The sequence below is a fragment of the Callospermophilus lateralis genome, chromosome 16 (assembly GCF_048772815.1).
Source record: "Callospermophilus lateralis isolate mCalLat2 chromosome 16, mCalLat2.hap1, whole genome shotgun sequence".
Lineage (NCBI taxonomy): Eukaryota > Metazoa > Chordata > Mammalia > Rodentia > Sciuridae > Callospermophilus > Callospermophilus lateralis.
Window position 1 is genome coordinate 56,527,117 of NC_135320.1, and position 27,198 is coordinate 56,554,314.

Here is a 27,198-nt window from a genome sequence, read left to right on the forward strand (position 1 = left end):
TTGTATCTAACCTAAAAGCAAGACTCTGGAAGCTGATCCTGAAACAAACAGTAAAGCCGGAATTTTAAAACAGCTCTTTAAGGGAGGATATAGCCATACCAAAGAAAAAAGCCTCAATAACAGATATATAAATACAAAGGAGGAAATACCAAGAAGCGAAAAGAATCACAGAAGTACCAATTCTACACTAACTGTAATTTCTGGTTCTAGCAACAATTCAACTAGCAGTAGCTTAGATGCTGTTGTTCTAGAAAATAAAGCCATTAATTCTTTCACTACAATTTTCAGACTTCACTCAATGGACAATTATTAAGCATTCAGATTCTTTTGTAATAACCTAAGAAGTGATTTATACATACAGAAACATTAACAAAAGAGGTCTTCAAACACACTGCTGAAAGCTGCAATATAGTTTGCGGGCCAGATATCAATGTACATGATGTTAGCAGTCAGAAAGAGTTGATGACACTCAGCACAGTATGGCTCAGGGCTGTTAACTGAGGAGTACTCCACCCGTTCCTGACGTGGATGGGACTGTGACAAAAAGTCTGACAGGCCTCTAAATAAGACTCCACATTAAATAATTATGATACAACTGTGACAACACAGCTAGCTTATAGAACTGACGTTTTCACGGAAATAGCACTACAGAATTCTAGTGACAATCAGATATGAGAATTATTTTCCCCTGCTAACTATTCAGTAGAAAAAGAGTTTGCTGACTGCATTTTTGATGAACAGGATACCTCTAATATATACACCAGAGGAAATTAGAAAGTGAGCAAAGTGAACTCCTTAAGTTTTTTTCAGATACTAACAAGCAAAGTAGTTTATAATAAACCAGAATCACCCTAAAGCAAAGATTAAATCAATCAGTTTTGAAGGAAATATAGTTCCTTTCAAAAGTTTTGTTTGGTTTGTGACTAGACTTCAAAATATTGAAATAAACCAAACAGATTCTAACAATATTAATTTGCTATACAAGATTTTTCAAATGTACTCTAAGTTAAAAGGTTTTGCCCTCTCCCCAGAGAAAGTAAATAAAAACAAAAAAGGGGCTCTCGCAAAAATAAACAAAACTAAAACCACCACCTAAACCATTCATAAAAAGAACACTTTTTTCTTTTTGGATACTTCAATTGGTTCAAGATCAGGGTTTCTATCCAAAGGACTTCCTACCCTCTTCCCTTAGCTTCTATTCTCTAGTCATTTCCATGCTTTTATCAAACAGGCTATGAGTAGATTTTCTTAAGAAGTCAGGTTGAGTGAGAGGTAGCATTAGGATGCCCTATACTTGACTATAGTATGAAGTTCAAATGAACACATTATTCTTCTAAAAGAATTACAATAAGTAAAAGTGCATAAAAAGAAATGTTCAGCTCTCGCTGCCTTGCACTAAGAAAAATTTTCAGAAACTGAGAATCAATGTTGGGAGCCAAGAAATAAGCATTTGCCTCATCTCCTTGAGCTCCTTTAATGCACCAGTTCAGGCTGGTTTTCCACAAAGGGCAGCACTCCGCTCACATAGTAGGCAATGCCAAGAGACAGTAAAGCAATGACAAAGATCAGGAGCAGGACCCTCCAGAAGCCCAGATCCTCTACGAACTCCTGCCATGTGGTTCGAAAGCTGGAAAGGACTCCTTCACCTTGCTGTAGGTTGGGATTGAGGAGAGAATGGCTTTCCATGGCACTGTGGAAAGACAAAGAAAGACACATTTCACCCATTTCAAAAACATAAAACAGTAAATCATGTTATTTACAAAAGGCCAAACTTATAATACCAAAGTTACAAGGAAAAAACTGACTTATGTATATGCTCTCACCCACCTCCCTGATCATTCCCATATCCACAGGTATCTGGACAGTCTACCCTGATCTATAAATTGAGAAACTGCTACGATTATTTCTTGGTTTAGTATCTAGCAGAATCAAATTAAAAATCCTAATTATATGTCCCAAGAGGAAGTCTTGACATAGGTCAAATGAGTTGCTTTCATCAAGATATAATATTTAATATTTAGAAGATTCAAAATGAAAACTCCTAATTTGAAATTTTATGTGAATGAAAATAAGCATTTACATATTAGGGTGTGAATATAAATGTTGAATGAGAATTTTCATTAATTTTAGTTCAATAATCTGATCAATGAAGGAATTACTTCTTCAAATGTAATTTTGTAACAATGGAAGCTTATTTCTCAGTCTGATGTACATGTGGACTGGTCCAGTCATTAGGAATTCTTAATAGTTTCTTCCTAGTGGTTTTGGCCTTGTCTTATAAAATAATATTGAATAAGGTAGTGCAAATACTATCAAAACACTGATTCTGATATTTAAAATACTGTCATTGAGAAATATGACCACCAGAGAGAAAACAGAATGTCTACTTTGGTATTTGAAGGAAGCACTGAACTGAAAGCTTTATAAGATCAGCACCCATAGTTCTGTCACAACACGTAGACCCTATAACATGGTATCATTTAGATTAAAGCCATAAAGATGAGAATCTTAGGCATGAACTCTCTATTAGTTATAAAAGCTCATTACTATCCTTCCTATACCCCTTCTTTTCACATTCCTCCAACTATCTAGGCACAGAATAATGAAAACAACAAAACAATGTCTTTAGAGCCTTATTTACCATGAACTATGAAAATATACAAAACTGGCAGTTTTTTTTTAATGCTAAAACATTATTTTACTTCTTGGCACTGTTAATGAAAGGTCCTTTAACCTTTATTGGTATTAGGGCTTCTCTAGTCACAGCCAGATGCCTTCCTCATGGGCCAGTCTGTTCAACATCCAAACTCTTTTCATATTAAAAATGCTTGCTCTCAGCCAGGCACAGTGATACACTCCTGTAATTTTAGCAACCAAGGAAGCTGAAAAAGGAGAATTGCAAATTCAAGGGTAACCTCGGCTGGCAACTTATTGAGATCCTGTCTCAAAATAAAAAAATAAAAAAAGGGCTTGGGATATATCTCAGTGGTAAAGTGCCTCTGGGTTCAGTACCAAAAATAAATAAATTTTAAAAATAAATAAAAGGGATGAGGAAGTGGCTTAATGGGACAGCACCCATGAGTTCAAACCCCAGTACTGGGAGGGTGGGGGGGAAGCAGCTTCATCTCTAAATAATTAGAGAAGACATTTTCAGTAGGGATCTACAATAATATGAGAATTGTATATAGATGTTTATACTGTGTATAGATGTTCATAGCAGCATTATTCATAATATCCCAGACATGGAAACCAGACATGGATCTACAATAATATGGGAACATTAGAACAAGCAAGTTTCAAAGATTAGAACATTGAGAAGACCTGAACAAGTGTTAACCATAAGCAGATAAAGTTCAGGACAGGTTTAGTTTGACCTATGTGAAGTTTTTTGATTGTCTGAGCTGACATGCTTTCATACTCAAAGATGAAAGATATCAAATGAGAATTCAGTGAGCACTCTCTAGGAGATCAGGAAGCTCAGCCAAAATCAGATTTTCCTTTTGGTACTAGGTATTGAACCTAGGGGCACTTAACCACTCAGCCACATCCTCAATATATTTTTTTATATTGAGGCAGGGTTTTGCTAAGTTGCTTAGGGCCTCATTAAGTTGCTGAGGCTAGCTTTGAACTTGTGATCCTCTTGCCTCAGCCTCCCAAGTGACTGGTATTATAGGCATGCACCTCCATGACCAGCCCAATCAGATTTTTTTTTTAAAAATATTTTTTAGTTGTCAATGGTCCTTTATTATTATTTTTATTTATATGTGGTGCTGAGAATCAAACCCAGTGCCTCACATATGCTAGGCAAGCACTCCACTACTAAGTCACAACCCCAGCCTCCAATCAGAATTTTTGATAGAGAGATTATCCGATGAAATGCTTTCCACTGTTTGGAGGCTACCTGACTCTAGTGTAATTGTGTGCATGCGTGCGTTGTGTGTGTGTTTAATCTTTATTTTTAAACATGTGTTATCTATACTTAACTCTATAATAAAAAAGAAACTAAATTAACCTTAGGATACTATGTAGGAGTAGAAAAATGTTATTCAACAACTTCATCTATAGGCCCTTACACAGAAGTTAGGTTATGTATCTGGGAACCCCAAGGAAAACACTGTATTAAAGCATTTAAAACCTTCCTTCATCTTCTATCCTAGAATATGTTAGCACCCAGCTGAGCCATAATGCCGTATGCTAGCTAATCCCTTTAAACTTCTTTCTCCTACCTTTCTTGAGACATGATTTCACATGCTATAAAACTCATCTTTTAAAACTATACAGTTCAGGGGTTTTTAGTACATTCACAAAGTTGTAAACTATCTCCACCATCTAATCCCAATACGTTTTCTTCACCTCTCTAACAAACTCTGTACCCACCAGTTACTCCACATTGCTCCTCCCCGAAGCTCCTTGTAACCACTAACCTACTTCCTGTCTTTGTGGATTTGCCTGTTCTGGAAATATCATATACGCAGAATCATATGATATGTGGCCTTGTGTGCCTGGCTTCTATGCAGTATGTTTTCAATACTGCCTCAATTGGAGCATGTATCAGATTTCATCTTTTTTTGGTGGATAATATTCCATTCAATGAACAGGTGACAGTTTGTTTATTCTTTCCTCAGTTGATAGACTTGTGGGTGGTTTCCATGTCTGGGATATTATGAATAATACTGCTATGAACATCTATACACAAGTTTTTGTATGAATGTATGATTTCAGTTGTCTCTGGTATACACCTAGAAGTGGAATTGTTGGGTTGTTTTCTAAAGTGGTTGCACTAGTTTATGTTCTGTCCAGCAAAGTGAAGGTCCAATTTCTCCCTATCCTCCATAACACCTATTACTGTCTTTTTTTTTTTTTTTTTTTTAGTTGTAGATGGACACAATACCTTTATTTTATTTATTTATTTTTATGGGGTGCTGAGGTTCAAATCCAATGCCTCACATGTGCCAGGTAAGCACGCTACCACTGAGCTACAGCCCTGGCCCCCTGTCTGTGTTTTTGATTATAGTCATCCTAGTAGATGTGAAGTGATATTTCACTGTAGTTTTGATGTACATTTTCCTAATGACACTCCTTTAAATTTAATTTAAGCCTCAATCACTGCATTTGTACCACGACACTTCAGGGTCTAAATAAGGCAAGAAAGCTAGATAATAAAAGTATTAATGATTTAATTTTTGAAGAATTGGTTTTATGCAAAGGTGTAAATAATACAAATTCTCATGCTGAATTTAAACGACAGGTTTGTGAAAAAAAGCAGGAGAAAATGTTTGATATTGAGCCACTCAGCAACTAATCACTTCTTAGTCAAGTAATTAAAAAGGAAAAAAAAAAAAAAGCTAAAAGTGTATTTCTGATAAAAAAGGATCCTGGAAACTGGCTATTAACAAAATAAAGGTCTCAAAAATACACCAAGTAAAAACACATTCTTGGACATTTTTCATAGTACAGAAGCTTAAAATAATGTAATATTATTTTAGAAAGGTGAAGATAAATTTCAAATTATCTTGAAGGAACATGACCTTTAACAAAGAATAGTTAACATTGCTAAAGTGCTTACGACACTGACTGTTGACCCAGAGCATACAGGTGAGAGAAAAGGGCTTGCAAATGCATCTTTAACTTTGTTTATCTAAAGTTTGTCAGTTTTTGATGGTAACATGAAGAGCATGAGAACTTTAAGAGGTAAAACTCTTAAACTGCTTTAGGATAATAAAAAATGAGTAAAAGTATCTAAACAAAGTAGACCTAAGCTTGAAAGTGGCATTTAATGGTCCCCTATAGTATACCAGCCAGCACAGAAAGGAGGAGGAAGGCAATCATGGGTGCAAAGAAATCAGATGAAGGTTGATGATGAAAAACATTTCATTTAGAACCTACAGATACCTGATCCCAATGGTCTAAGTGACTGGTGTCACACTAAAGTGAAGTCCTGGTCAATCAGATATTAAGTGAAAAGCTGATGTGGGATCTTTTGTTCCCAGAAAAATTTGGGAACAAACAGTAGTAAGCTCATCACCTTTCTCACCCCACTGTATAATGTAGAGGCCAAAACTCCAGGGTGATCCACCAAACTACATGCTACTAAAAACTAGGCCAGGCCTACTGACTTCCCTTGTTGAGCCAGTAAAGCTGCACAAAAGATAATTTGCCACGTTTTCAAAACTTCCTGAACCGTGTTCTCTGTTGCCTCCAGATGAAAAGTGATGAGATATTTAGGACCTCATCAGTCATCACATCTTAGCTTCAATTACTTAGAGAAACCCAACTTTTATTAGTTCTAACTCCTGTGAAAGCCACTTTCAATGACTGAATTGTGCGTGTGTTCAGTCTTATCTTATTTTCCCTCTTCTTATTTCTCAATTCTACTCCCTACCCTTGAAACTATCTTTTTGATCTTTCTAATATTGTCCAAGTTCTCAGTCTTATCTTTCTCTTCCTTTTTTGAAATTTGATTCTTTTTGTGATCTGTACTTAAAATTCTCAAATTCCTGTTTCCTTCTGTCAGATTCAGATTTTAACTACCTCTTCTCCCTTGTACTGCCAATATAGCAGGTGGCTGGCTGAACATTATGTGCATGGAGCACGTAAGTACTTTCTGTTAAAAGCTTCTCAATTGTAACCTGAATTTGTAAAGACCTAAATAGAGTTCAAAGATAAGTCAAAACCCTGCACTTGAGAGCAAAGAAACCAAATTCACCAAGGTCCTACAAAAGATCCGGGTACTTAGTGACTTGCCCCTTAAAAAATTATATCTCAAGTACCTTTCACTCTCAGCTGTCTGCATGGTCTCCAGTTTTGAGTGGGTTCCTCTGTTAAATCCTTTTACCTCCTGTTCTTCCAAAGATTCCAGCAATCGGATGACATCTTTATTCACTCCCCTGCGCTTTGCCAGAACTAAAGGAGTAGCACCTTGATGATTGCTAAGAAAATTCATAAAAATAAAGATATATACAGCAGTTATATTATCCTGTTAGTTCTTACTTGTTTAGATCTCAGTGAAAAAATGGGATCAATTAACTCAAAATTAACTTTGTAGCCCAGCCAATGTTCAAGCCAGAAGCTAAAGCTTCAATCAACCTACTTTCTTCCTTCCAGGGAAAAGGAAAAGGAGAATCCACAAGCAAAAGAATGGGTAAATGACAGTAAATAAAAAGAGAACATCTCAGAGATTAATGGGACAGTCTAGATCTAGACTCACTGTTATTAGACACATTTTATGGGGAGAAAATATATTTTTAAAATCTTAAAAGAATTTTTTAAAAAGCTGCTTTTGTTCACTCAGCTATTTAACAGTAGTACCAAGACAGAACCCTAATCACACTGAATCCTACAGTTAATTCCCACCACATTCTGTCCTGTCTTGTTCAGGTTCAGGAGCATTGGAGCATCAATAAACCAAGGCAGCAAGTAACTGTCACTTAAACCTCAAACTCAGTTTTAAAGGTGGCCTGACATCTTTCTCATTCAAGAAACAGGCTATTACTAAATCAAATAAAAACCAATTACTTCACCAAACTTCCTCAGTCCAAAGACCCTGAGTCCCAGAGAGATTATGAAGTTGGTACATTATGTGACAGAAGGCAAATGAACTTTGGAGTCAGGAACTAAGTTCACATTCCAGCTCTGTCCCTCATAGCTGTGTGATCTCCTCTCAACTCCTTCATGTATAAAATGAAGAAAACAAATTACTTTAAAAGCTACTGGTTCTGAGGATGAAATGAATTGCAACGTAAGCAACACAGTCTAGCTCACAATAGATTACCTTCTTTCCTTCTTTCCCCGTCTTTGGCTCTTTCCTACTTTCCCCATCTTAACTATGCAATTTATTAGTAGAAACTAGCCACAATTTTCATAGAAAAAATCATACTGCTTCAGCATAAATCTAGAAGTTAGTCTCTTGTTCTCTCACTTGCCTAACAAGATCTCACTGTCTTCAATGCTTTCCTGAACCTGTCATTACAACTGATCAATGAGGAAACAAAATCAAGACTCTTGAGATTAGACACTGATTTAAAGACTAATGATAAAAAATTATTAGACTTCAAAAACTACAAAGAACTTACCATATATCAATTTTGAGTCCATTGGAAACTAAGAATTGGATGGTATCCACATGGCCACAGAGGTGAAGAGCTGTGTTTCCTTGGTAATCTGTGGCTAGAAGGTCAGCACCAAATTTATGCAACAGCTGGCAGATGTCTACATTCCCTCGGGCTGCTGCAAGGTGAAGGCCTGTCCTGCCCCTGCTGTCACGGATATTTGGGTCAAATCCACTTTCCAGAAGCCGTTTAGAATAGTTAAAGTCTCCATCAATACAGGCTTGTAGCAAGGGCACATTAGTTTGAGAAGAATCATTTACAAAAACGTAGGACATTGTTCTAATGTGAACAGAATATGCCTGTAATAAAAATATGAGGTGAGTAAGATTTGATGAAGCCAAACTGAATCAAGACAACGAAGTCAACCGTGAAAGTACTATTTCTTACCCTCTTGGCTGCTTGCCTATAATAAAATTTCTTTACTGAACAGAAAAAACAATAAGAAAGTTATCAATTATATTTTATTTTTTCATTAAAATATACCATTTTCTTCACATTTGTTAGATCAAAATTACAATTAAATTACTATGAAGCTGTTTTGCTTTTTCCCATGTAAGTAATTCTCTTTCATATATTTGCTTTTCCTTGTATTTATGATATTTTATATGGTAAACAAAATTACCTGAATAAAAAAATTAACTTAATTGGCACTCAATAAGGACTTGTTAGAATGTTGTATTTATTGCACAAATTTTAAGTTTTTATGGAAGAGAAAAGTTAAAATAACAAACTGAATTTAAAAACTGGAAATATCATGAAATCAACACAGATTCACATACATTTTGACATTATCAACCCCATTGAGCTGTGTTGTGTGGTCATCTCAATACATGATTTTGCTAAACTCCCACTGTCTGTGACAAGAGAAATGAGAAAAAGTAGGCTTTCCTGGGAATGTAGAGGTGGGACAACAGCAGCAATCCCAACTGTGCCCACTGTAACATCTCTTTCTTTCTCTCTCTCTTTTCCCCTTGGTTCACTGAAGAAAAAGTTCAAGCCTGTCAAAGAAAATTTTACTAGGAAACTAAAAACAAACCAAAACAAGATAATATAAAAGCTGAGAAGAATGCATTTACAGAGATTTCTTTCTTACTCTAAGGTTACAAAAGCTTGGGCACAAATGGGCTCAGCTTGCATTTCTCAGGTGGAGTCTTTCTTTCTGAAACACTAAGGGAACTAACTGGATGCTAGACCAATCTCATCTTGTGTCTAAGCTCCAGGGCATTCAGGAAAGCAGGACTGGCTGTGATACTGGTGGGACTGTTGGCCCACCCTCGATTTAGCCTGTTTCTGCAGCAGGGCCACCATCCGTCCAGGTCTGGGCTAACTTTACACTGAAATCTGCTGCTACCTTGGGTTCTCTGGGGGAAGGAGAGGCAGTAACATAGACTTAGGCCTTGCTCTGATCCAGGCATCAACTCAAGGCTTTTTAATGAACTTTACCTAAATTTCCCAAACATTCCATGGTAAGGTTTATTATTCTTAAATTTCAGTGAGAGTCACTATAGAATTTTAAGTCAAGGAAATAGTATCACCTTCTGCCATTCAGAAAATGACTTGGAAAGCAGCATGGAGGGGCTGGATTAGAGAGGAAAAGACTAAAGGTAGCAATCTAGGCAAGAAATGATGAGAGTCTGACCTATAAGATAGCAGCAGGGAGGAGGGGACATCCTGGAGAACAGATGACTCAGTGGATATGACTGAGTGGATGTGATGAGAGTGCACCTGGTCAGGATGATTCCAAATAAGGGGAGAATGTGCTTATGATCAAGAATTATAGAGGTCAAGATAAAGTAAACTTCAGATTATAATAATGATTTTTTTTAAAAAAATTAACTCCATGAAAAGAATTTACTCAATAAAATAGGAACCTGTTTTGGAGGGTAATCTCCCCATATTTCCCTATAGTACTTACTGGTTTGGATAATAAAAATAGGTTTTCACAAACTTTTGAAAAAATAAAACACCATATATCATGTGCTTTTTGAGAAGTAATATATTTTGTCTAAATTCTATAAGAATAGACACTGAAAAAAGATCTCCTTGGTGTTTTGACTCAAATACAGTAAGAATTCTCATGAGTGTCAAAATGGGATTCCTTTTTTAATGCTCAGTAAGAAGATAAGCCATTCTTGTCTATTCAATTTTAGCTAAGAATAAGTGTAGTGAATTTTGTCACCTTTTTTGTCCCTGAGAAACTTGCAAACTTTACCCCCATGTTTAACAAGCCCAATACAGATGAATAGTGTTGTTCATCTTGATCACAGAACTGAATCTCCTCTAACACGAGGCCACAGGTCACTAAGGGTTTCACATATTGTGAGGGAGTCCCCAGCAGAAAGTACTTACGCCAGCTATAAGATCAGATCTTTCCTCCAGTGGCCCCTCAACAGTTTCTCTGAATTCTTAAGCAGGTTCAACAAAAATATTCAGTAATGTGTCAGCAAGGATCTACATACAATAAAAAAAAAAAAAAAATTTAAGTTATAGCTAAGGTGTGACATGAGAAAGAATGTGTTGTCTATTCCACACCGACAGACCAGTGGGGCCTGTGGGCATTCTCCAGAAAACCTGCATGTGGCAGCAGCTCTTCAGGCTAGTGAAGTAACTGACCAGGAATAAAGCAGTGAAAAGCAAGAAAGGAAGGGCTTAGTGTGGAGCTGCAATGTTGCCCACAAACAAGAAAGCATGAAAGAAGGAAAATCAAAATATGTGCCATCAGCAGAGAACAAACCAGGTTCCAAAAATATACTTGCTTTTTTTTTTTTTTTTTTTTTTTGGTACCAGGGATTGAACCCAGGGGCACTCAACCACTGATCCACATCCCCAGCCCTATTTTTTTTTTTTTTCTGGGAATTGAACCCACAGCCTTACACCTGGTGGGCAAGTGCTCTACCACTGAGCCACATTTCCAATCCTTAAAAAAGCTTTTTTTTTTTTTGTACGAGAGATTGAACCCAGGGGTGCTTACCACTGAGCCACATCACCAGCCCTTTTTTATTTTTATCAGAAACAGGGTCTCACTGAGTTGCTTAGGGCCTCAATAAGTTGCTGAGGCTAGGTTGGAACTCACGATCCTCCTGCCTCATCCTCCCAAGTTGCTGTGATTACAGGCATGCACTACAATACTTGGCTTACAAAAGCATTTTTTAGAAATAAAATACTATTTATGAGAGTGTGAAGGAACAGTGAAAACAGCCAAGAGGATACAGTTAAGAAAAAAATACTTCTAGATGGATGTGGTAGCACTTGCTTTCAGAGGTGGAGAAAGGTGGGAGAGACATAAGACATGGTCTGACTCTCCTGAGAGAGATTACCCTTAGGAGTGTACAACAGAGAGGAAGTTTTCCTGCTGGTTGGAGGCTGTCAGGAGCTTGGCCACTTCACCTAGAATACGAATGGAGCTGAAATTCCTGGGTTGGAACCCCAGCTCAGCTATTTACTAGCTGTATGACTCCAGCACTCAATAAGCAAGTTATTCTCCTCACCAGGCTGAGCACAATACTCTGCTATCATGAAGAAAGCTTGCCTAGAACCTCAATCCTTTAGTATCAGGGCAGCTTCTAGGATTGAGGAGATATCTAGATATCTAGATAACTCCCCCACCCCACCTCCCCACAAGAGTGAACTGGTTCCTGGCAGGGGAAAATCACCAGGCCTAGTGCATGAAGAGTCCATAGTAGAAGTGGCTATGCCCCAGAAGTATGCTGGTTGTTCACCAGGCCCCTGCATCCTAAGGGACAGGGCCTATAAGGAATGGTGTTTGCGGACTGGTTCAGAGGTAGACACACTGGGATTGTTAAAACAGAACTGGGGGTCAGGTGTTGGACAACTGGTGCAACCTGACACTTTAAACTCATGCTCTGTGCAACTGCCCGATGGCCTTCATTAAATCAATCATCCTTTCAGATGAGGTGGCCACCTAGATCTAAACAAGTGCTCCTAATGCCAAACAGCCCTTGTCTGAATCTAAATAAACCAATGAGAGGTTTAGGTGGGAGCCTATGAGTCAATGACTTGATAGAAAGTTCTATCTAATATTCTTTTTCTTTTATTACTCAAACTTTAGACCCACAATCTTAGGCCAATTATTAAAACTTTAAGATTATATTCTATTTTTAAAAAATAATTTAGCCTTTTTTTTATTTGTTTTTATGTGGTATTGAAAATTGAACCCAGGGCCTCACTCATGCTAGGCAAGTGCTTTACCACTGAACTACAACCCCAGTCCTAAGATCAAATTCTTGATGGTTAGGATCTAATGGAGAGAAGATATTCTATTTAAATATATACTGTACTTTAAAGTGGTCTTCTATATCTACTATACATAATGTATTGATTAATTTTTCATTTTGAAAAGTCAATGAGAAAGATAAGATTAAGTGCTACGTTCCTTGGTCCCAATGAACAAACTGCATTATCCTCATATAGCATTTTTTCTTCTTCTTCTTCTTAAAGGGTCTAGCTAAGCTGTTTACGGCCTTGTTAATTTGCTGAGGCTAGTTTTGAACTTGTCTTCTTCCTGCTTCAGGCTTCCAAGTCATTGGGATTACAGGTGTGTGCTACTGCTCCCAGCAATTTTAATAGCAATTTTAATTTAATAGCAATTTTAATCAGAGATCAAAGCATCAGACATTTCATTAAAATGCAAGTAAAAAATGGCACAGCTGGAGAGACTTATCAGATTTTACTGCCTACATTTTCTAATGTCAAAGAAAAGGACTAAAACTGAGAAAATGAATTATATATATTAAATGGAGTATCAAAATCTGTATTTTCTATACCTGAATGGGTTATTTTCATCCCTTTAAAAGGATTCTGTTGTGTCAAAGTATAGAACAACCACAAAGAACCTTGAAACAAGAATAATTTCAGATGAAGTCTTTAGAATGACTGTTCTTGAAACCTAAGCTCCCAGGGTATGGAATAGCTCAGTGATACAGATAGAATGCCTGTGTGCCTGAGGCCCTGGGTTCAATCCTCAGCACTACAAAATAAACAAACAACAGCAAACAACACCTTCTAAAAAGCAAAACAAACAAACAAACACCAAGCTCTGCACATTCTCACAGATGTTAGGTAAGAAAAAAAAAAGTCATAGTTCATCTTAAACTAAAGATGGATTTAAAAAGACTGGGAAATAAAGTCCTATTAATTGTATGGCCAGGATTCCAATTCCTGAGTTATCTGTCCTAAATAAAGATAAACTATGAAAATATTTACTTTGGGTTCTTGAAAAAGAAATGGGACATCTTCTTTCTGAAAGTGTAGTAACAAGTAAATTAAAAAGAGGAATTGAGACTATATCCTTTTAGGATATCCCAGTACTCTGGAAAACATTAGAGGAAAGACTTTTTTAAGTAGAATCTTCTAAATTATATTTTCAAAGTAAAAAAATAATAAACATTCAACAAGAGCAATTTTGAGATAGAGCTGAATCCACCACTAACAGATATACTTTTTACTTTATACCTAAATTTGTGAAGAGTTCACACTTTGTGGTATATGTAACATTTTAGTCTACTTTGGTTGTGTCTGAAATTCCCACTATTGTGTTTTTTTTCAACAAGATATCAATTACTCCATAATTAAAATTTCATTAACACAGTAAAGGAGAAAATTAATTTGAAATGTGTGAATACTTTTTATTATAGGGGGTTCATTACTAAAAAAAAGTTCATATGCTAATTAAAACTAGGTTAATCAGGTATTACTTAATAGATGTTGTTAGGGAATTAAGCTTAATAAAAAGAAAAAGAATATGTTTTTATGTCTGTTATTAGTTGTTTATAACATTTTTGACACCTATTAAACTATTATACTTCAGATACTAAGTGTTTTTCCTATGATAATTAATTTAACCCTTTCAGAAACCTCATAAGCTTAAGTACTAAAATTATCCTCATTGCATGAGTGAAAACACCAAGTTATTAGGTTTGTTTTGTAAGATTCTTCTTTACATAATAAATTAGCTTAGCAAACTTTTCTACCAAAGATTAAATAAAGGTAAATATTAGTCTAGCATATACATTCCAAATTAACTCCCTATAACCATTTCATTCAAAGTGAACTTCTTTCTAAACCATAGTAAAATACTATCCAGAGATGTTTCTTCCTTTATAGGAAACAGCCTAGCACACATATTCTGAAGTAACCTTTTATAATCATCTCATACAAGGTAAGCTTTTTAAAGTATGTGAAAAAACAATGACATATTTGGAAATCTCTTCCATATGCAGGAAATAACTCATTTTTCTCAAGTATTTAATGGTTGACATAAAAAGAAAAGCCTTACCTAAATTCTTCTTTCCTCCCAGAAAAATCAAAAAACACTAACCAAGTATTTCTGATATATTTCTGTATAAATATTTGTTACTATTTTGTTTGAATTATTAAAGTTTAGTTATAATTAAACTTTTAGAAATCATATTAGCTTAAAATAAATAAATTGATCACAAAATTAATACTGCTTTTTAAAAAAAAAAAAAAAAAAACCAGGGATTGAACCCAGGGGTGTTTTAACCACTAAATCACTTCCCCAACCCTTTTTATGTGTCATTAGAGATAAGGTCTCACTGAGTTGCTGAGGTTAGGTCTGAACTCGTGATACTCCTGCCTCAGCCTCCTGAGTTGGCTGGAATTACAGACATGTGTCACCATGCCTGGCTGATATTTTGTTTTATTCTAATACTTTTCAGTATTTTTCAGAATCTTTATTATATAATTTTGCCACATTTAAAATTCTTAGCAAGGGATCTCCTCCCTAGGAAGTTTCAGTTTATTTATTTTGAGTACTGGGGAATGAACCCAGGGTGCTCTAGTACGAACTACATCCCCAGCTCCTTTTTTATTTATTTATTTTTTTGAGACAGGATCTTGCTAAGCTTTTGAGGCTGGCCTCAAACTTCCTATCCTCCTGCCTCAGACTCCCAAATTGCTGGGATTACAGGTGTGTGCCACCACACCTGGTGAAGTTTCTAGTTTATAATCTGTAACTATATAATGAAAAATTAAATAAGCATTGGAAGATCAATTGGAAGTTTTTTCTATACATGTATTACTTCTGTAATAAAATTAATTAATTTTTTTTAAATGACATTTTTTTTCTAGAAACAGCAGTACTTTATTCAAATGGCTTAATGGTGCCACCTTGTGGCCTACCTACTTTTTGAGTTCAGCTTTAGCATCTGGTAAGTTGAAAAACCAAAGGAGCACTTTTGGGCAACCCCTAACCCCTATCTAGTCCCCTTGTATCCTACATAATCTTTGTCTCTTTTTCTTCTCACTTGAATAAATCCTCTTTTACACTCAAAAAAAAAAAAAGAGCACCTTTGAAAGTTTTCTTCATTTCATTTCAGTTACTTATCATAAGCATCACTGATTATAAACTTGTAAAAATTCAGAATTGGGATAAAGTTAAATTTTTCTTTTAGAAAACATTTACCAAGAAAATTTATAGGATAAGTGATTCCAGCTATTCTAAAATCCAAACCTCATTAAAGTCACCTTAGCAGACTAATGTATATATAAAGTACTAATTAATAACATTTTAATTCATTTATTCAGTGTTTCAAAATATAGGAACTACAATTTTTACAAAATTTTCCTTATTTTCTAAATATCTCACAAAATTTAAACCAGTTGGAAGGCATAAGACTGTGTTCTTGGAAGAAACTTAACTATTTCCTTGAGATATTGTAGAGCTAGAAGGGTCATCCAGGGTCATCCAACCTAATCTCTTTATTTTACTAATAAGGATACTCAGAATCAGAGAGCTGCAACTTCACAGGCTACTGTACTCATTACCCATCACCCCCAATGTTCTAATCCTATACATGATTCATTGTGGGAATATAAAGTATATTGCCTTCAATTTGATAGTTTATTTTTCACAATTCTATTGTAATTTGTCCCCTTCTACACTCTAAATTTGTGCTAGGTGGGTGCTAGCATCCTTAATGCAGAGTATGCATTCTAGTGACAAGAGGATAGACAAGGGCCTTCCTCTCTGGATTAGCCACCCCACAGAGGATTTCTGAGGTGTGAACTCATATGTAAAGCTACACACATTGCTCCAGTCTACTACATTTATGGCATAGGTAGAACCTTAAAATTCAGGAACTCCTTATATGCCCTTATTGAACCTACATTACACCCCAACTTCTAGTGGCCCTTGTAAATAAGTAGGACATACAATAAAAACAACAATTAGAGAGTAGACTAAGAAACCAACTTAGCCAAATGACCAAAGTGGTATGTAGAGGAGCAAAAGCTATGTGATGGAGATAAGCTAGGCTTTTAACAGATGATGCTAGAGTTAATGGACATTTGTAGTATAATAAAACATACTTGGTCTTTGTTCCTGATTGTAGTCACAGAGCTAAAAGCATTAGAATTTCTTCAGAAAAGTGTCTCCTGTTGTTTGTAAGAAATCCTTTCAACTACACTTGAGTTTGTGCTAATGAGCTGTTTCATTAGCACAACCTTACCCTATCTATCTCCTGATTTGTAGCCTTTATAACATTAAAAAGTACAAAAAATGATCAAAATTTGACAGAAAAATTCACTACATAGGGAGAAATTTCCTCTTTCTGCCCACTGGATATAATAAGCTTTAAAGAAGAGACCCTTGCAGGAAGAAATAAATGGCTGATAAGTAAGAGAGCTGAGTGCCTGACACCTTAAAGGGAGCCTTTGGTTCTTTTTTTGCTTTTGGCTAGGAGTAACCTACTGGGGAGGCATCTTTTGATGCCCAGTAAAAAAAGTAGAAAGTCTATGCTTATAGATGGCCCTAGGTTCAAGAAAGAAAAATAGATTACCCTCACCTAGGTTTCCTAGCCCAGATTATGAGGATGATAGGCAGAAGTTGTATTTTTTGGCTAAAGTTTTCCTTAAGCTGTCACTTAGTAATCTAAGCAAGAAGTGGGAAACACCAATATTCTAATGCAGAACTGACTCACTCAGCAGTCCCAATAGTTCAGCAGAATAATCATTTTGAGTGGAAGAGCAATGAATGACAACAGTTTTCTTCCTGATTGAGACTTAGTGTCTCCACTAAAATGGCAGATCTATGAGTTGGCTTTGTTTACATCTAGTACTCAGAGAGTTCTGAGAAATCTTTCAGAAATGGGAAAAGACAATAATAAAACCCTATACCAGTTTCTCATGGAACTATTTTTAGACAGCTCAGAGACCCATTAGGCCAGGAAAGAGTAGTCAGTGACTAAGGATCTCAAGTTTTAATAGCTACATGGTTCTTCTAGACTTGCTGTATTCCAGGCATGTCTATTAAATAAATAGTTTTGGGGGGCATTTTGTACACTGTCAATTAAAATAGCTTGCTAGTTTTAGCAAATACAAGCCTCATTTTCCTTCTAGCTCTCCTCAATTTCTCAAAACTAATTAATATTTTGACATTTGCTCTTTGATAAATACCAAGGAGACTGGAAATAATACATTAAAAATAAAAGTTCTATATGGCCTGAGGTTAGGAGCATGATAAACTATAAAACTTGAGAATTATTTTTAAGAAACTTTAAATGATTGCTACCCTGAGTTCTTGTTCTGGTACTAAAGAGAAATGCATTAAGAAAAGAATTATGATAGGCAAGTTGTTCTTTAAAATGCTATCAAAAGATCATGACTTCATAGTCTTCAAACAATAAACAGAAAAATAAGTTTCCTATTTTTAAAAAAATAGAACAAATTCTACTTCCAAAATTCACCAGTTTTGGATTTGGGGAAATGATCTATAGTATGAAATATTTAGTCTCTTAAATTGCAGAAAAGATACGAACAGACACAGCTGGGTATGATGGAGCATGCCTGAAATCCCAATGACTCAGAAGACTGAAGCAGGACAATTGCAAGTTTGAGACCAATCTCAGCAACTTAGCAAGGGCCTAAGCAACTTAGCAAGACCCTGTCTCAAAATAAAAATGGGCCAGGGATGTGGCTTAGTGGATAAGCACCCCTGGGTTTGTGACAAGGAAATAAACAAAAAAAGCAGACACAGAAATAAGAACAAATTAAATACAAATTTAAGTTCAAGTTAAAATACACAATACCTTTATTTTTATGCAGTGCTATGGATCAAACCTCACATGTGCTAGTCAAGCGCTCTACCACTGAGTTACAACCCCAGCCCTCAAGTTAAAAATTTACCACTGATGTTTTAGCATATCTCCTGTAGCAATACTAACACAAATGTATCTAAAATATTATCTATCATCTAATACCATGTCCTTCCATACAACTTCTACCTTCTTTAGCCCAAATTTTAGTTTTTAATTAGCTTATTTAATGATTTTAGGTATGTAATTTATCCACATAAAAAAATAAACCCAAGAGTTCCTCAAACTTCTTAACCTCAAATACCTTTATCTCTACTTCACCTCAGTTGCCCTTACTTGGATTTTGCACATTTGGAAGTTAGTTCCACCACCCAGACCTTGACCCACAACTCCATCAGTATCTTCCATCTTTTCTACTCCCTTACACTATGAATTTTTCATTTGTTTCTTAATCTCTCCTTTAGCCCCCTTCTGGCCACCCCAAGCAGGAAGAAATCTGCCTGTGCAACCGACCCTAACTCTATTCAGCCAGTTTCTAAGGCAGATCACTGAAATTGTTCAGTATGAAGCCTTTCAGATTGGTTTCTTTCACTTAGGAACATGCATTTAAGAGCCAGTACATGACTATAACCCTAGCTACTCTGGAGGCTGAAGCAGGTTGATTCAATCTGAGGCCTGCCTGAGGAACACAGCAAGACACCACTCCCTGCCACCTACCAAAAAAGAGAAAAAAGGAAAGAAAAGAATACGCATGCATTTAAGTTTATTCTATTTCTTTCATAGCTCGACAGTTCATTCCTCCATAATGCTGAATATTACACTGTCTGAATGTGCCACAGTTTACTCATTCAGCTACTGAATGGCATCTTGGTTGCTTCCAACTGTTGGCAATTTTGAAAAAAAAAGCTACTATAAACACCGTGAGCAGGTTTTTGTGTGGACCTATGTTTTTAACTCCTCTGCAAACAAAGATGGTTTTATTTCCTTTCCAATCTGTATAGTTTTATGTCCTTATCTTTTCATACTGCTTCACCTATGATTTCCAATACGGTGTTGAAAGGCAGTGGTAAGAGAGAACATCTTTGCCTTGTTCTTGATCTTAATGGAAATGCTTCAAGTTTCTCACTATTAAGTATGGTGTTAGCTGTTTTGTCTATATGCTTTATCAAAATGATGAAGTTTCCCTTTATTCCAAGTTTACTGACAGATTCGGTTTTTATCATAAACAAATATTGGATTTTGTTAAATGCTTTTTTTGGCATCTACTTGATCATGTGATTTCTTCTTCTTTATCGATGTAATGAATTACATTGACTTTCAAATGTTGAAACTACCCTAAGGGACCTGGGATAAACCCCATTTGGTGGTGGTATATAACTTTTATATTGTTGAATTTAACTTGCTGATATTTTGTTAAAGATTTTTGTGAGTGCTTCCAGTCTGTAATTATTTTTTTTTCTTGCAATGTCTTTGGTTTTGGTTTAGAATAATACTACACTAATAAAATGAATTAAGTATTCCCTTAGCCTCCATAATTTGTAAGAGAGAGCTGGTATAACTTTTTCTTTAAATATCTGGTAGAATTCATCATCCTAGTGCTGTTTTAGAAGAAGGTTAGTTTTTATTCAATTTCTTTGAAAGATACAGGTTTATTCAAATAGTCTATTTCTTCTTGTTTGAATTTTGATCATTATATCTTTTAAGCAACTGGCTCATTTTATCCAAGCTATCAGCTTTGTGGGTATAGAGTTCATTTCTTTTATTATCCTTTTAATGTCTATGGGATCTGTAGTGATGCCCTTTCATTCCTAATATCAGTAATTTGTGTCCTTTATTGGTTTATTAATCTTTTTTTAAAAAAACACAAACAGCATTTGGTTTGATTGATAAGTAACTTCCTATTTTTAATTTCACTGATTTTGTTCTAATTCTTATTTATTTATTTTCCTCTTAATTTGGATTTTATTGCTCTTTTTCTAGCTTCCTAAGGTAGGAATTTAGATGATTTTACATTTTCTTTTCTCATACATGTGTTCAATGCTATAAATTTCCCTCTAAGCACTGCTTTTGCTCTATCCCACAGATTTTGATGTTTTCATTTTCATTTAATTAGTAATATTAATTTCTCTAGAAATTTCTTCAAGCCATGTTATTAATCTCCAAGTATTTTGAGTATTTTCCAGCTATCTTTGTTATTGGTATTTAATTTAATTGCTTTGTGCTCTGAAAGTAGATACTATATTACTTCTGGTTTTTCACATTTGTTAAAGTGTGTTTTATGGCTATGAATGTGGCCTATCTTGGTGAATGTTTCACATCCTTGAGAAGAATGTGCATTCTTCTATTTTGGATGCAGCAGTCTAAGATGTCAATTATACCCAGTTGATTAATGGTGTTGCTGAATTCAAATATGTCCTTAATGGCTTTCTGTCTGCTGGACCTGTCCATTTCTGATAGAAGTGTGTTAAGGTCTCTGACTAGAATAACAGATTCATCTATTTAGCCTTCCAGTCATACCAGTTTTTGCCTCATGTACTTCGAAGCTATTTCTGGGCACATACACCTTAAGGATGTTACATTTTCTTAAAGAATTGTCCCCCTTTATCATTATTCAATGACTTTCTTAATCGCTGATAGCTTTCCTTGCTCTGACTGAAATTATCATAGCCACTCTTGCTTTTTAAAAAATTAGTTTTAGTATGATCCCTTTCTCTATCCACTTACTTTTAATCTACATGTCATCAGATTTAAAACGTCTTTATTATAGACAACATATAGCTGGATTTTGTTTGTTTTTTGATTGACACTTAATGTTTATGTATACTTATGAGAGACAATGTATAATGTGATTTTGACTCATGTATACATTAGAAAGGTATCTTGCTTTTTTGATCCAATTTTTTAATTGGTACATTTATGCCACTGATATATAAAATGACTATTGATATAGCTTGGTTAATATATTAGACAACATATACACTCATTACTATTTTCTACTCATTGCCTTTATTCTTTGTTCCTATTTTTATCTTTCACTCTTTTTTCTGCCTTTTGTGGTTTTAATTGAGAATTTTATATTTTTCCATTTTTCTCTCTTAGCATATTGGGTATTTTAAAAAAACCTTTTGGGAGCATATTTTTATACAAATTTTTCTAGCTGCTGAAAGATCTCACTATATTAACTGGAAGCAATATAATGGTACTGTAATTTCACATTGTATGATTCCTTCAAAACTTAAAATATTCTCTCTCTTCTTTGAGATCTCTTTGACTAATTCCTTTTTTTTTTTTTTTTTGTAGCAGAGTTTGAACTGAAGGGTGCTTAACCAATGAGCCACATCCCCAGCCATTTTTATTTTGAGACAGGGTCTCACTAGGTTGCTTAAAGCCTTCCTAAATTGCTGAGGCTGGCTTTGAACCTGTGATCCTCCTCCCTCAGTCTCCTCCCAAGTCACTGGGATTACAGGCATGAACCACCAACCTAGCAACATTGATTCTTTATTTTACAGAAACTGAAATCTTATTGATGAGTTTTAGCTTCTGTGTCAAAGAAAAATTCTCAATATGTCATCTCTTAATTTCATCAGAGTTATGTGAATCAATTTCAATACTGTCAATTTCATATTTTACTTGGAAACTCTGAACTTTAATTTTGTAATAAAACATCTGATATGTATTAGTATTTAAAAAATTATTTTTAAATAAACTACTGCTTTTATTTTTATAACTGGCTTTTAAAATACAATTTTTATTTGGTTATTACTGGTGTCAGGAATGAAATGAATGCACGTTATGTTGTTTTCACATTGATAATCTTGTTGAACTCTTACTGGTTCTAGAAAGACATCCACAGGTTCTCTTGAATTTTCTAAAAAAATAGTATCATTATAACAGAAGTACATGTGGTAGTTTTAAAATATGTTCACAATTCTTTGATATACCTCTGTTCAGTAGGTAGAACTTTATTCTGCTCCCTGTTTATATGGGCTAGATTTATTAACTCACATCTAACAAACAGAATATGTGAAAGGGACTTCCAGGACTAGGTCACAAAAGACACTGTAGCTCTTGTGTATCACTAGCTCTGAACAAGGCAAGATACCATGTTATACGACACTCAAGTAGTACTTCAAAGGAGACCATGTTGTGAGGCACTGAATCCTCTTGCCTTAGCAAGGAATTGAAGGTTCATTTTGTCTTGGTTTTGAAAACTATACATTATTACGATTATTAGCAGTAGAATAGCTATTTTATTTCCATCAATCATTGATAAAATAATCCAAGTCTAGCTACTAAGTAGCTGAAGTTAGAAGTAAAAATGAATAATAATGAATGAATATAATGCTTTCAAATAATTTATAAAAGATTCACAGCTAACTTCTCCCAAAGACTTGTTCAAACTTGCAATCCCCAATTCCTTTTCTCCTATTTGCTCTTGAAACAACACCAATCAGGTTTTCTCCCTCTTATTAACTTTTGAAAGTACTCTGCAAGGTCACCAATGTCCTTCATATTGCCAATGGCAATAGTTATCTTCTAGTCTTCACTTCATCAGACTTGACAAATCAGCAGAAGGCAATACTGTTGATCACTTCCTCCTTGATAAACTCTCTTACTTTGGCCTTCAGCACTTCACACTCACCTTCTTTTCCACCTACCTTCAAAAGCTTCTTCCTGGTCTCCTCTGAACTTGACTTCTTTTTCTTTGTTTTTGGTACTGAGGATTTAAACCCAGGGTCACTTAACCATACTCAGCCACATCCCCAGCCCTTTTTATATTTTATTTGGAGACAGGGTCTCACTGAGATGCTCAGGGCCTTGCTAAATTACTGAGGCTGGCTCTGAACTCTCAATACTTCTGCCTCGACTGCCTGAGCCACTGGTATTACTGGTGTGCACCATCGTACCTGTCTCCTCTGAACTTCTTAATCCTGCCCATTTGTGAACACAGAAAGTTCCCAGCTCAATCCTCATTTCCTTAGATTATATCTCAATTTCACAGTCTCAAATGCAGTCTTTCTACTGATGTGCAAATTTCTACTCCCATTTAAACCTTGCCTTTGAATTCTAGTCTCTCATCACCCATTTGAATAGGCATCTTAATCCTAACTAAATTAAACTGATTCCTGCTTCATCCACCTGCAGATACCTCTCCACCTTTGGTCTTTCTATCTCAGTATATAGCCACTGCATCCTTTCAATAGCTCAGGACAAAGGCCATGTCATGCTTCAGTCTTTCATTCTCTCATTCCAGTCAATCCATTAGCAATCCTGTCAGCTACTCCTGGAATATGACTGCTTCTTACTATATAGTCCCCCTTTATCCATGGTTGCTTTCCATGGCTTCAGTTACCCAGGGTCAACTGAGGTCTGAAATATCAAATGAAAAGTTCCATAAATAATTCCTAAGTTTTAAATTGTGCACCATTCTATGTAGTAATGAAATCTCAAGCTCTCCAACTCTATTCCTAATGGAACATAAAGCATCCATTTGTTCAGTGTATCATCTCTATATGCTACCAGCCCTTTAATCACTTAGTAGCTTTCTCAGTTATCAGGTCAACTGTTGCAGTATCAGTGTTGTATAATGCTTATATTCAAGTAACCCCTATACAGTAGTCTACATCACTATGCCTATGTCATTCACCTTGCTTCATCTCATCACACAGGCATTGTGTCACAAGAAGGGTGAGTATAGTATATCAGAAATTTTGATAGAGACCACATTCACAAAACTTTTATTATAGTCTAATGTTATAATTCTTATTTTATTATTGTTTTTAAATCTTTTACTAATGCCTAATTTATAAAGTAAATTTTTATCATAGGTATGTATGTATAGGAAAACACAGCAAACTATATGTGGGATTTGGTCCCATCCAAGGTTTCAAGCATCCACTAGACGTATTGAAATATATTCCTCACAAATGAAAAGTAACTATGGTACCTCTATTACTACCACCTGATCTAGGACACTACCATTACTTATAGCACCACCTCCTGACTGGTCTCTGTTTCCAGGCTAGCTCTTACAGTTGATTCTGACATAGCTGCCACAGTGATACTTTAAAAACATTGTCAGATCCCCCTCATTCCTCTGTTCAGATCCCTCTTACCACCTCCCTCCTCAATGGAAGTAAAAGTCAAAGTCTTTACCAGGATCCATTAGGTTTCTGACCTCATCCTCCTCTCTCCCCCCAATGCCCATCCTCACTATCCATCTGTTCAAACCCAACGGGCTCCTTGCTGGACCTCCAATAAAGTTGGGAGATTCTGGGCTTTTGTACTCACTTGATATGCTCTTCCTCTGATGGATCATGGTTATTCCACATTCCTTCACTTCTGCTCAGGAGCGTTCTCTAAGGCACTAATCCTATTTTAAAACATATCTGCTTCTTCCATGGCACTTCCTATCCCTCTTAACTACTTTTTCTTCTTAGCAACTGTTACCACCTAACTGGATATATTTTAATTCTTAATTTGTTTATCATCCCTGCCTTATTCTGGTAGAATATTAGCTCTATGTGCAAAAGAAATTTGTTTCGTCACTCTTAAACTTTAGAATGGCATCTAGCCATGAAGGTAATCTGTATAGATTTGCTGTTGAATGTTGAATGAATATTGAATACACAAACTCAAATCCTGAGAAGGCTAACAGACTTGGGATGCTATAATATCCAACCTGTTTCCACAATGGGAAATACAATTTCCAGTCTAACAATGATAGGAACTGTGAAAATCCTTTATCTTCCATATTAACTAATTCAATTTGCTCTAAGTAACACAGTGAAAGTCTATTTTTTAAAATTTCACAGCCTCTCTCCAATATGCTTTGTAGAGCCTGTTAAATATTAACTTACTGTTATATCAAAAAATCTTTAATTTCTTTCTGATCCTGCTAACATAATATTGCAAAAGCTAAGTGAAATCATCAAAACTGATATGGAAACACAAGTAATGAAGCATGTTAACAACCAAACAGGTCTCTCTCTATTTCAAATCAGATTGTACTGAAGTAGTGAGGACCACAATCCAATATTAACTTCATTATCACTATAATCCTTGGTGAGCAAACATTTTTTCTCACTAAACTCCTTTTAAATAAAAAGCAGTTGTACAGGACTCTTGCTTATAGTCACGAATATTAAGTCTGAGAGAAATCAGTTTGAGCTACAAATCAAATTAGTAAATAAAAAATTACAGGGAATTACCATGTTTGGACCGATAACAGAAGCAGACAATAGAATAAGGGAGATGAAGCTCAAATTCTGCTCATCCTTTGCCAGTTGTCTGACCTCCCACAAGTTAATTTTGACTGTGCTTCAGCTTCCTTATCTGCAAGTTGGAAATGGTATCTTATAACATTGTGCAAGGATTCAATAAAATTAGTAGTATTTAAAACACTTGGCACAACAGTGACACAAAATAAGCACAGAAGATAGCTACTATTGAAATATAAAGAAAATCATCCCCATACCACTGATAAAACAGCTCTTTAAATCAAGAATCTCCTAGGCAACTACTGTTCCCTGAAGAATGAAAAGTGTTACAATTCAGTGGCACACCTTATGTTTGGCAGCCAATTCTGAACACAGTGGAACGTTCTAAAGAATAAATGCCTTTTTCTCAAGGCAGGTGGACAATCTGGAGAGAAAATGATCTGCTTCTTAGCACTGAATATTAATTAGGAGTGGAGGTCTGTGATCACCTGAGGCCTAAGTGAAAAGTGTGCAAATCCTGTCTTATCACGGGCACTACAGGGCCACATGCCATTCTGGACAGTGCACTCACATCTCCACAGCTTCCATTTACCGACTCCTCATTACTTTCCGTGCTGATGAAAGCACTGTGGGTGTCCTAGGACCCGGGCAGGCTTCCGCACAGACTCCCGCTGAACCCCGCGGGGCGCGTCCCCACCGCCCCCGGTCTCCCCATCGCGGCCGCGGGTGCACAGGACACCCTCCCCGGACAAGCACAACCATGGTCCGCAAAAGCAAGCATGAACCCCCGTGGACCTTTCCCCGGCCTTAACCGACAGCACAGCCCGCGAGGAAGCCCCCTCGGACCCGCGACGGCCCCCTCGGCCTGGCTCCCCGCGGCCACCGGGCAAGGTTCGGGGAGCCCGGCGCCTTCGCTTTTCAGGGCCCACGGCCAGGTCTCAGGCTCGGCTCTGCGGGCCTGACTCAGGGCTGGCATGGGGATATCAGGGATTCCCGCCCAGGTACAGCCTCGGGCCCCTGGCCCAGTTACCTATGAGACAAGCAGCGGCGACAGCGGCAGCAGCACCTCCCAGCTGGCAGCAGAGGAGGAGTTCGTCCACTGAGACAGACAGAGTGCTCCTGAGCCAGAGCGGCCTAGCTGCACGGCTGCCGGCGCGCCCCCTGCAGGTGGGAGGTCTGCGCAGCGGCTCGGCCTGCTCCGAAATAAGGGAAGATCATCTAATAGAGGTTTTTCCAGTTGGAGCCTGGGAGCATTTTGCACTTTCTACCTCCTTTTCTAAGTATACGTTCTACCCCCTTGATTAAATGGAGGTTTCAAAGGCAAGGGCCGTTTTATTAGGTGTTATAAACATCAATAAATAGTTGCTGGCTACTAGGCAAATCTTGCACAGAACCCAAATAGCCGTAGCCAACTAATGGCTAATAGTTCTTATTCTAAAATAGGACCCAGATTTATTTTTCAAAAATAGATTGAATGTTCACACCTCACTTTGTAGTAGTCCTTGACTTATTGTAACATGTGTATAGCCAAAACTAAAAGTATGATGGGAAGTTCATGGACTCAAACATTCTTTCATGCAAAACTTCCTTCTTCTTTTTAGTTGACTAACTTGGGTCTACATCCAAAGACTTCCCCTCCACAGTAACCGTGCCTCATCTGAATTCCAGCACCACTCACTCAACCAAGCCACCCTCTAAGATGTCTCAGGTTCATCCATTCAAGGACCATCTAGTCAGTCTACTAGTTCTTGGCACAATCATGTAAATGTTCAGGATTTCTATCAAATTTGAGGAGAT

General features: G+C 36.4%; 1 protein-coding gene across 2 annotated transcripts; it reads right to left on the bottom strand.

Moving 5' to 3' along the window:
• Positions 1-1,458: 1,458 nt before the first annotated feature.
• Positions 1,459-26,513, bottom strand: Ankrd46 (ankyrin repeat domain 46). Of its 2 annotated transcripts, XM_076835616.1 has the most exons (5): positions 26,432-26,513; positions 10,458-10,559; positions 8,073-8,407; positions 6,771-6,929; positions 1,459-1,690 (listed from the first exon to the last, which is right to left on the bottom strand). In XM_076835616.1, exons 3-5 carry the CDS (start codon positions 8,381-8,383, stop codon positions 1,474-1,476), a joined length of 687 nt encoding a protein of 228 aa, XP_076691731.1. In that variant the 5' UTR covers positions 8,384-8,407; positions 10,458-10,559; positions 26,432-26,513; the 3' UTR covers positions 1,459-1,473. The 2 variants fall into 2 exon arrangements, with proteins under 2 accessions (XP_076691731.1, XP_076691732.1); XM_076835617.1 differs by lacking the exon at positions 10,458-10,559 and having other exon boundaries at positions 26,432-26,499.
• Positions 26,514-27,198: the final 685 nt, after the last annotated feature.

Coding starts and splice junctions, on each gene's coding strand:
- Ankrd46 (XM_076835616.1), bottom strand. CDS start 8,383: ATGTCCTACGTTTTTGTAAATGATTCTTCTCAAACTAATGTGCCCTTG. Junction 6,930..8,072: donor GGACTCAAAATTGATATATG/GTAAGTTCTTTG, acceptor GAATTTTCTTAG/CAATCATCAAGGTGCTACTC. Junction 1,691..6,770: donor CAGACAGCTGAGAGTGAAAG/GTACTTGAGATA, acceptor GTCTTTCCACAG/TGCCATGGAAAGCCATTCTC.